This window comes from Apium graveolens, chromosome 9, assembly GCF_009905375.1.
Source record: "Apium graveolens cultivar Ventura chromosome 9, ASM990537v1, whole genome shotgun sequence".
NCBI classification, from domain to species: domain Eukaryota; kingdom Viridiplantae; phylum Streptophyta; class Magnoliopsida; order Apiales; family Apiaceae; genus Apium; species Apium graveolens.
The window spans coordinates 5,644,073-5,655,548 of record NC_133655.1 but is presented as its reverse complement, the minus strand read 5'-3'; the positions used below and the strand labels follow the sequence as shown (position 1 = coordinate 5,655,548).

At 33.5% G+C, this 11,476-nt stretch overlaps 1 protein-coding gene across 1 annotated transcript; it reads right to left on the bottom strand.

Annotated features, from left to right (window-relative positions):
• Positions 1-8,226: 8,226 nt before the first annotated feature.
• LOC141687299 (transcription factor bHLH95) lies at positions 8,227-10,154 on the bottom strand. The gene is made up of 3 exons (XM_074492524.1): positions 9,737-10,154; positions 8,704-9,159; positions 8,227-8,568 (listed from the first exon to the last, which is right to left on the bottom strand). The coding sequence occupies exons 1-3, from the start codon at positions 10,073-10,075 to the stop codon at positions 8,476-8,478; spliced, it is 888 nt and encodes a 295-aa protein (XP_074348625.1). The 5' UTR covers positions 10,076-10,154; the 3' UTR covers positions 8,227-8,475.
• Positions 10,155-11,476: the final 1,322 nt, after the last annotated feature.

Below are 11,476 nucleotides of genomic sequence, written 5' to 3'. Positions count from 1 at the left end.
AGAAACTTTACGTTAATGGAAAGATGGAGGTCTTTAATAGCGATCCAAGAACGATGAACGGAAATTCCTAGCAGCTGCTCCTCAAGTGTGAAACACTCCACCGGTATCCACCAAGAGTACAATGTGATGGAGGAGGAAGAGGTTGAGAGAATTAGTTGCCTCCCTCTTGTTCTACTTTAGAATTAGGGTTAATAATTTGGGTTGAGGCAAATAGGGTTTATAGTAGTATATTTATAGGTAAAATTTTCAGCTGAAAATTGTCCATAAAATATTATTATTATTAACCCTTTAATTGATTATTCTTATTAACCAATTAACTAATAATTAAAACACATTTTAATCATTAATCCCTTTTCTAAACACTTAAGAAAAATAATTCTCTCACTTGATTTAATTTCCAAAATTAAATTCTTAATTAATAATATTAAAAAAATTTCTTAATTAATTTATAATTAATTAAATCTCATTTAATCAATTATTAAATTTGCTAATTAATTATTTATTTCACAAATAAATAATTATCAGCCATTATTAATTAATTCCTCCGCCATTAAATCATTCTCTTTTATGGTGTGACCCTGTAGGTTCAATATTAAGCCGGTAGTAGAAATAAATAATAATAAAACTATTTTATCATTATTTATATAAATTCTCTAATTCATTAAATATGATTAATTAATTAATCATATTTATTTTACATCGTGAGGGATACTTCTCAGTATCGCGACTATCCGGATAATACGAATTCACTGCTTAGAATACCAAGAACCCATTCAGTGAATAGTTACCGTACAATCAATTTCTTCTACCCTGCAATGTCACGATTAAATACAAGGCATGGAACTTGTGTCAAGCCTATCTTATTTAATCATTTGCTTTCCCATTCACTATGCTTAGTTCTATTTAATGTAAATTAGAAACTCCTTTCTAATTTCATTCACTCTGGCCAGAGATTCCTGAACTAGCATAAGTGGATCAGCATTGAACATTCTCTTTCTTCACTGGAAGGGTAGATCCTTTATTGATCATACACTATCTTCGTGTACAAATTCCTATACCCAGTAGAGCCCTTATAATTGTCCCTGGAGACTAAGAACTAAACCAAAGCATAGTTCAGTGTACACAAGATGACTATGACGACCTCAAGGCTAATGATACTTGTACAACTATCACTATGTGAACAACTGCTGACACGTGAGTGAACTCCATCAGTTGTTCAGCTGTGTGAGTCATGTTCAGTGAACTTATTCTATAATAAGCACCTATCTACTAGCTATAGTGTCACCACACAAATGTCTATGAGAACAAACATCCTTCATAATGAAGCAAACATAGTATGTACCGATCTTTGCGGATTACTAATTACCAGTTAGTAATTCTATGACCAGGAAATATTTAAGTTCAGAGTTATCATCTTTTTAGGTCTCATTATTATGATCTCATCATAATCCATAAAAAGCTTTACCCTAAACTATGGTATATCTTATTTAAACACTTAAATAGATAAAGCCCACAATAAAACCAAAATAAGTCTTTTATTAATATCAATGAAATCAAAACAGATTACATAAAAGTTATTCCTAAATCATCATACATGATTGGACTTAGGACACATCTCTTTCAGAAGATGCATCACCAATGATGAGCTCAAAAGGGTGATCTTTAGTCCAGTTTCTTTGTTGAGGTAGATTAGCTCTAGATGAAGAGGCCTCATAGTTGTCTTGATGTGTGGCTGAGTTTTGATTATGAGAAACTCCCCCTGAATTTGTGAATCTTTAATTTGAGAAAGGGGTACTTTTTAAAGGTGATCTATTCTGACTCTCAGCTTCTCTCATCGTTTCAACGGATGATACACTTTATATCTCGACGGATGAAGCATTTTGTAACTCGACAGATGTTAAATTATATGCTTCATTAGTTGTAGATTTTTCTGCATTATCCTTAGTCACTGTTTCTTGATCACTTTCATCATCACTGTTATCACTAACCATCTTCACATTATCAAACTTGAGGCTTTCATGGAAATCTACATCTTGCAGTCCTTCAATCTTTTTATCATCAAACACAACATGTACTAATTCCATAACAATATTGGCTCTTAGATTGTAGATTCTATATGCTTTTTCCATAGCATATCTAACAAAAATTCCTTCACCTACTTTAGCATCAAACTTTCCATGTTGATCAGTTTGATTTCTTAAGATATAGCATTTTCATCGAAAGACATGCAGAAAATTTAGAGTTGGCTTCCTATTCTTGAACAATTGGTAGGGTGTCATGCACTTTGCTTGATTAACCAAAGAGATATTCTGAGTGTAGCAGGCAGTATTAACAGTTTCAACCCAAAAATATGTTGGTAACTTTGATTCTTCAAGCATTGTCCTTGCAGCTTCAATAAGAGATATGTTCTTCCTTTCCACTACTCCATTTTGTTGTGGAGTTTTTGATGCAGAAAATTCATGCATAATCCCATTCTCTTCACAAAATGATCTCATCACAGAATCATTGTCACTCCTGATTCTTCTTACTTTAAAGTCAGGATGATTATTGGCTTGCCTTATGTGATTGATGATGATTTCACTAGCTTCATCTTTGGACTTTAGAAAATATGTCCAAGAGAACTTGGAGAAATCATCTACAATTACTAGGAAATATCTTTTTCTTAAGATGGACAACACATTGACTGGTCGAAATAAATCCATGTGTAATAGTTGCAAAGGTTCTTCAATTGTTGAATCAAGCTTCTTTCTGAATGATGCTTTGATCTGCTTTCCTTTCTGGAAGGCATCACACAATCCATCCTTTGTAAACTCCACTTGAGGAATACCTCTAACCAATTCTTTCTTGACAAACTCATTCATGGTCTTGAAGTTTAGATGGGACAACTTCTTGTGACATAGCCAACTTTCATCTTGACTTGCTTTACTGAGAAGACAAGTGACTGATTCTGCATTTAATGGGTTGAAGTCATCTAGGTACACATTTCCTTTTCTCACTCCAGTGAGAACCACTTTATTTCTCTTTTTGTTTGTCACAACACATGCTTCTGAACTGAAGGTAACTGAGTTGCACTTATCACAAAGCTGGCTAATACTCAACAAATTATGGTTGAGACCATCCACTAGGGCAACCTCTCCAATGATGACATTGTCTTTTGAAATTAAGCCATATCCCACAGTGTAACCCTTGTTGTCATCTCCAAAAGTAATACTTGGCCCGGCTCTTTTCTTGAACTCAGTGAGCAGGGTAGAATCTCCAGTCATGTGCCTTGAGCAACCACTATCCAGATACCAAAAATTCTTTCTATTTCCCTGCACACATCAAAATCAAATCAAGTTAATTTTGGTACCCAAGTTTCCTTGGGTCCTGCCTTGTTAGCTTTCTTCTTTGGTTTCTTAGGTTTGATCTCATTTGACTTGGGAATTTCATATTCATCCTTAGTCATTTGAGTTGAACCTTTGAAACCAGTCATTAAAACAGAATTATCATGCAAATTGTTCATTCATATTCTGAGTAGACATAGCATTCATGGGCATGGTAGGCATGGTAGTCATGTTGGGAAAAGAAGAGGGTGCAGACATGGGAGTAGGCATAGCAAATTTGCAATTAACAGACAAATGATTAACACTACCACACTTAACACGGATTTTTCTTGGTGCATATTTATCAGGTGTGTAGTTGTTATGTTTGTTAATTCCTACTTTCCCATTTCTATTGTTTTTCTTTTTAGCCTCTGTTTTAACCTCAATCTTTTCTAATCTGTCATTCAATTGCTTAATAGACAGATGACCAACATTCACTTTCTTTTCTTTCCTAACTTGACTTGATTCTCTTGGAATAAAGTTTTTAGAAACTGATCCATATTTCTCATTCAATTTAGCTAGCTTAGCTTTGCTAACTGGTTTACTCACAGCCGACGGATGTGGCTCCTTGTCACTCGATGGACAATTCTTTTGATTATCCGACGGATGATTTTAATCATCCGTCGAATCCAAATCTGTCAACAATCCTTCAACCAAATTGGACTCAAGCTTCTCTTTACTCTTCTTCCAGGCTGCATCACAAAAGGACTCAATACTTTGAACTTTAGTGATTTGAGCATGAATATCTCTAGATGATTTCCATGTCTTAATCACTTCCTGTTCTCATTCAAGATGCTTCTTTAAAATCTCTTCTTTCTTCAAGGACTCAGTTATTTCACCCTTATTAATCTTACACTCAATTCTCAATTTTTCAAATTCAATAAACTGAGACTCTAGCACATTATTCCTCTCACTTAAAAACAAATTGTTTTATTTAATTTTAGCATTGTCCTTAGTGAGAGATTTAAGTGTAACACGCAGGTGATATAATTTTGTAGACATGTCATTTATTGAATCATTACACTCAGATTTAGATAAATGTTCTAGGTTAGTGGTGATGACCTAATTGCTTGAAGACCTTGTTTCTGTTTCATCAAATTTGGCCATTAGGGCTAGATTGACATAGCTAATTTCTTCATCTTCATCCACTCCATCTGCTGACCAATCATTCTCCTGTGTAATGAAAGCCCTTTCCTTTTATTTGAGCAACTCAAAGTATTTCTGTTTATAATCAACATGCTCAAACTTCTTTTTGTTGGAATCAGACTTTCTACATTCACTGGAAAAATGACCCGCCAAGCCACATTTGAAATACTTGAATTTTGACTTATCGACCATGTTTCTGTTTGGCTTTGTTGCTCCAAAATTCTTCTTGAATTTGAGCTTGGCAAATCTCCTGGATAAGAATGCTAGATGTTCATCAATATCATCCATGTCATCTTGGCTCAACTGATCTTCATTTTCAGCTACCAGCTCTTTAGCCTTGCTTTCACAGACCTTTGATGTAGACTCAACAGCTTCCACCTTCATCTCTTTCTCCTTCTCTAACCCAGCAACCAGTGCTATGAACCCTCCTTTCTTCCTTCCTTTCTTTATCCTTTCATCTTGCTCTATTTCAAGCTCATAGGTTTTCAGGATGCCATACAGTCTCTCCAAGGTGAATTCCTTGTAATCCTGTAAATTTCTCAATGAGACTGTCATTGACTTCCACTCCTTTGGAAGAGATCTAAGGAACTTGAGGTTAAAGTCTTTTGTTTAATACACTCTTCCATGCAACTTCAGAGCATTTAGTAGCTTTTGAAATCTACTAAAAATATCAGTGAGAGACTCATTTTCTTCACAGTGGAAATGCTCATATTGTTGAATCAGTACCTACATCTTGTTCTCCTTTACTTGCTCAATACCATCACAAATAATATGGATTGTATACCAAACCTCTTTGGCTATTTTACAGTTAATAATGTTATCAAACATATCACCATCAACTCCATTGAACAATATATTCATGGCCTTCTTATCCTTCCTGACTTGTTCAATGTCAGGATCTGATCATTCATGCCTCGATTTTGGAACAGATGGTTCACTTCCGGTTGCAGCTCTCATTGGTACATGAGGACCTCTCTCTATGCAGTCCACATAGGCCTCATCTTGAGAAAGAAGATGTAAGTGCATCTTCACCTTCCAGTGGTGATAGTTGTCTTTGTCCAGAAATGGGATCTTCACTCTAACACCCTTTTTGTTCATCTTGTTATTTGTTGTGATCTTTATACTCTTTGTTCTTCAAGAGCTTGCTCTGATACCAATTGTTATTCCCTAACAATACAACAAGAATTACAGAAGGGGGGTCGAATGTAATTTTGGCTCCTTTTTTCAAATTTAAAGAATGTTCTAACTTGATAAATATAACAGTGTTTGATTAGCAATGGTGCGGAATAAAAGAGTGATAGAAATCAAAACACTAAGTAATAAAAACACAAGCTTTTAAAACTTTCTGGTGGATTTGAAAGTATCCACGATATATATATATATATATATATATATATAACAATTGAGAACCCTGTGAAGCTTTGACTAGCTCACAGCTGCTTTACAAGTTTGAACAAACAAAACTACAGAGAAATGCTTACAGAATATAGCTTGATATTTTTCTCTGGAAAATGTATTTGCTTAGTTAATTGTTCTACTTATTTCACTTGGTTTATATATCACCAAGTTTACATGACAATAATACAAGATAATAAAACAAAACATATCTAGTCTAACTCCATGATGCTTCACTACTCTATTCCAGCATCTTTGAATATCTTCACAATTGCATGGAAATGGAAATGCTTCTTTGTTCTCAAAATCCTGCTTAACAGGCTGTCACATTCCTTTTGCAAACACCCAACGCATGTGACTGTGTTGTCACAGTCAACAACTATTTGAATTTGATCATCCGTCGGGACTATGTTTATCATCCGTCAGGAACTTTGTTGATCATCCGTCGGGAGTCTTGTAGATCATCCGTCGGGAGTCTATCTGCCACTTGACTCTATTTCACTTATACAGAATTACAGGAAATCTTATATTTATAATTAATCAACCTATTCTGCATATCAATCTAGTAGTCAACATGACTTAGAAAACCCTACGCAATCTACTTGAATAATACATGTTATTTGCAGAAATGTGCTACAGTACTTATTTGTTACATAAGCTACTCACTCGATGGATATCAATTTGTCATCCGTCGGGACTATGAAGTTCATCCGTCGGGACTATATTAAATCATCCGTCGAGTGCTACAAATTTCACTAAGTTAAATCTACTAAGGTGTTTTGTTTAACTTATCATCAAGTTCACAACACATTCCTAATAAAGGTCAACTGCCGACATTTTATGTCGGAATTGGAGGAAAAATGTTTTTCACAGATCTGGTCAGTAATCGGTCAAAATCGGAGTTTTTCAGATTAAATCAGAGTTATAGTTAGAAGTTTTCTTGGTGGGTCAACTATTTTCCGGTGAAACTTCAGATTTCTTAGATAAGCAAATCTCCGTTAATACATATATATATATATATATATATATCATAATAGGTTGTTGTGTCCAACCGCCATGAAAGTAAAAAAAAGAAAGAAATTATAATAATAGAGAAAGGGAAATATGGGATAGTAAAAGGGATGGGGAACTTGTAATTGAGAAATTTGGGGAAGAATAGATGCAAGGCCAATGATGATTGATTAGAATTGTTGATGCCTGTGTGTATGTATTATGAGTGAAGAACAAGTTCGGGCCTTCTCAACAAAAGCCCATGGACCAAACTTAGCCCAGTCTCTGAATCTTTGTATACATGTGCTTACTATTAATGTTATATTTATAATATAAATAAATATTTTAATTATGTCTATTTTTATCTCCGATTAATCCTTCCGTTTAATCCCCGAATTATCGATTAATCCTTAATCGGTACCTCTATCGATTAGTCCTGATTTTCGATTTTTACAACCATGTTACATACACATCAGAAGTTAACTAAAAAATTGGCTTAATAACCAACATTAACTAACAAAGGCGAGCTAATGAAGCATAGTATTTATCCAAGATATTCAATCCTTTTCAGCAAAATTTCAGATTTCAATATACGTTCAAACATCTATATGCATGATTATTTTTCTATTTCAAGTCTAGACAGGCTTCTAAAACTATAGCAAACATCTAAAACAAACAAAAATATTGCACCGATGTATCATTAACCTTTTTTTTTGCTAATTAGTAAACTTACGCGCACCGAGGGGTCAAACTATCAACCTCCTCAACAGAATGCGAGAGTTCAATCATTGCACCAACCTGTTATTGGCAACACCGAAGGTGATCTCTCTGATTTTGTCACGATAATATCCTTTGTGTAGTTTTGGAATTGTTATACATTCAAGAGATCGACTTTCAGAGTGTTTATGTACCATTTGTATATACATCAAGTACACACAATAAAATAAGAATATGTTATATCTTTTTTGTTTATGATTTATTTCCGTGTAATACTTTATTTAAATATGAACAATGTGTGTAAGTGATGAATTTTTCCTTTGCATAATATTTTCAATCGTATTAAATATTTCAAATTACGAGTTGATGATTTAAATCATTATAAATGGACGATCCCTCGATAAAAAAATTTATGTTTATGAGATAATAGTTCACCAAATGTTCAAACATGCATGTGCGCACCTACATGTATATATAAAATCAAACTTTCAAACATGCATGTACGCCTACATATAACGCCTATACACAATTGTACATTTTCAACCTAAGTGAATGAAATTTTTTTATACTTCAATATTGTTAAATAAATACATTACATCTTGACGATATACTGACACACATCACATAGAGATATATCATTACTACTAAGAGAAACTCAAGTCCTTGAAACATAGATTACCAGAGCCTTCAAGCTAGCTCAAATTTTGGCTTAATAATAACAAAGGGCTAATGAAACTAAACATGGCTAGTAACTAAGACAATAAATCACATTTATAGATGTAACACTACTGCAGCTGAGGGTGAAACCCGAAATGATAAAACCTCTAGAGTCTAATTCGAAAGCTAGCTCAACTTTCTTCGAGCTTCATTCCAAGTTGTAGAAGAAGGTGATCTCTCTCACAGCTTGCTTGTATATTTCTTCTACCGGAATTGTTTGGAGAAGATCCGGACAACATGCCTAATCATCAATTATTGTATACAAAAATGTTACATTTAAGTACATTAAAACACCCAGAACGTGATTTTAAATTTAAAACTATACCATTTTAATATAGTAATATTAATATCAATAGAAGGAAAATAGTAGACTTACATGGGTGTGAATCATGTACATATTCCTAGCTTTATCCGACGACACGTGAGCGGAAACAATTTCGAGTTTATACTTCTCTAAGACCAAGCATATACCAGTAAAGAGACCAGACTTCTTGTTAGAGCACACACAAATTTGTGCATCCAATCCACTAACATTCAACATCAGACTTTTGGAGCACCATGACTGTGAAGACGGAGAAAATTGAGGCGTTGTAGGAGCACTTGTTGAATTTAAGGCAGCTACACTAGGATTTGTAGACACCTGATTAGCAACAAAAGCTTCCCTTGTGTCCACGACTCCTTTTGGTGGACAAATCATTTTCGAAATACTGTTGTTTCTGATTGAAACACCGCCTTGTAGCCGTTCTTTCTTTTGTTTCTCAAGGTTTTGGAGGGTGTGCTCTAGAGACTTTATGTAGCTCACCGCTTCATCGACAATTGTGGACTTATCAGCCTGTCATTAAATATTTCATTAGAAAAAAACTTCATAATAATTTCATAAACGTCGATTTCAACAAAAGATTCACGTAATTGAATTAAAAATTCATTAACATGAATTCTTTAGATTTTTGTACAACAAATTATGTTAAAGACATGCATCCAATTTAGTAACTAGATCCCGATATGAGTTTGAAATACATTCAGCTGGCAAACGGCAGGAAAATCATGTGTTAAAAAAAACATCCCAGCTGGCATACGATTGTCAGGGACCGGGAGCCTAGTAAATATGTTTTCATTCAGTAATTATCCTAATTAATATGCTATTTGTACAAATCTCATATAATGAAACAAATTATTTAAACACGTGTTATACAAAAACAAAATTACCAAAGGGAAGATAATGTTATTGTACACAAAAGGTACCTTCCGATCTCTTACCTTAAATGAGATGAGAATGAAATTTTAAAACTTTTGCATGAAAGTTACAAAACCCTAGTTATGAAAAAGTGAAAGAAGTAAAGCAAGCATTTAACGAGATAGACATATACATGTAAAATAACGGGATTTATACTGCTATGTTTAGGTTATACCTTAGGAGGAAGTTGAGGAAGCAAAGCATGAAGATTGGTAAACATGGTTCTCATCTTCTTCCTCCTTTCTCTCTCTGTGAAAATGTGTACTTTTTCTTGTTCTGTAGCTTCTCGCTTACCCTTTTCTTTATCCTTCATCTTCTTCTTCTTATCCTCCTCTTCACTTGGTTCTTTTTCACGAGACGGTGCCATCTCGCTACTAGGTGTAGTGCTAGAATCAAGCTGCAGCTTCTCACCATCTTGATCACCAAGTTCACCTGATGAATTAATTTCCAAATTCAAGAAATCCCATGCGTCATCATTTTCAAATATCAAGTCAACACCAAGATCGGTACTCATGACTGATATAAATCCGATCCAGTATGTGTACTTGTAATAAAATTTTGTTGTGTAACAAGATGATAGATATGGAGGAAGAAGGTTTAAGTTGTGTTTGAACAATGAAAGGAAGGCCAAAGCTTTATAAGAACGGAAGAAGGATAATAAATTTGCTAGAACCCAAAATACAATCATAAGCCGAAATTCCGTTACTAGCTTCAAAACAAAAAACGGTAGCTTAAAGCAATTTATACCAAAACCATCGTCATACTAATGTGCATAGGGCCCATTTTAATTCATTTTTCTAAAAAACAATTTTTTTCACAATTTGAACCTACGGTTGATTTTTTTTTAAATAATTATTTCAGGACTAGAAAAGATATATTATTCTTATCGAGTTTATTATTTTATCAAGGATAAAAATACACTATCTCCATTATTTTATGTCCGGATAAAAAATATTATTTTAACGAAATTATTATTTTCAGCAAGATACAAATTACAAACTGGGGTGGTTTGGAAGTGAAAATACCAAAATGACTATGTTTAATGTGATTATAAGCATGAAAAAAATACTTATTAAAGCCTAAAAATGGTTCTTTTAAGAATGAAAACATGAATTATGTTAAGTAAGTAAGGTTTGTATTGTGTGACAAAACAAAAATGTTATTGTATAACCGCGGAATCATGACGAGACTGAAATGATTCGGGAGTTACACTTCTTATGTAATCATTAGACCAATACGAGTACAGTCGATAGACAGATGGCTTTAGCACCGCATTTTCGACTACTTTTTTTGTTGTTACAACCTTGAACGTAGGCGCAAATAGCTACCTTTGTTTTCCAGCTGCGATCATGTTTATATGCCAAGGGATATACATGCACTTATCGAGATTTTGCAGAGGGACGATTATGTGTTATGTAAGTTTAATAGTCTGATGAATAACTTGTAGTAATATTAGTTCTATTTTTATTTTGTAAAAAAAATATTTGCACGGAATGATCGTATATTTTTGTAGTATTCGACTTTTATTATGGTAACGTCAAACTTATGTATTATGTAATGCAGCGGTCCATAATTTTATGCTATATAACTCAAGTTTTGATGTATTTGATTCGTTATGTAGTTATGCTAACATCAAACTTATGTCGTGTAGCATTTAAGATATTTTATGTTACTTTAACTCGATTTTTTACTGTAATTTGTTCGATATCAATTATACAAACAATATACTTATGCCATAAGTCAATGTTTTTACTGTATTTGATTTTGTTTATTATACGGTTATACTAATATTATCATATTCATGTCACCTATCTGTGTGTATTTTTTCATTTTTTACTTCGATATAAATTATATTTTTTTCCAAAAAAATTTCAAATCAGATAAATTAATGAGAATTTTAAGAATGTAAACACAT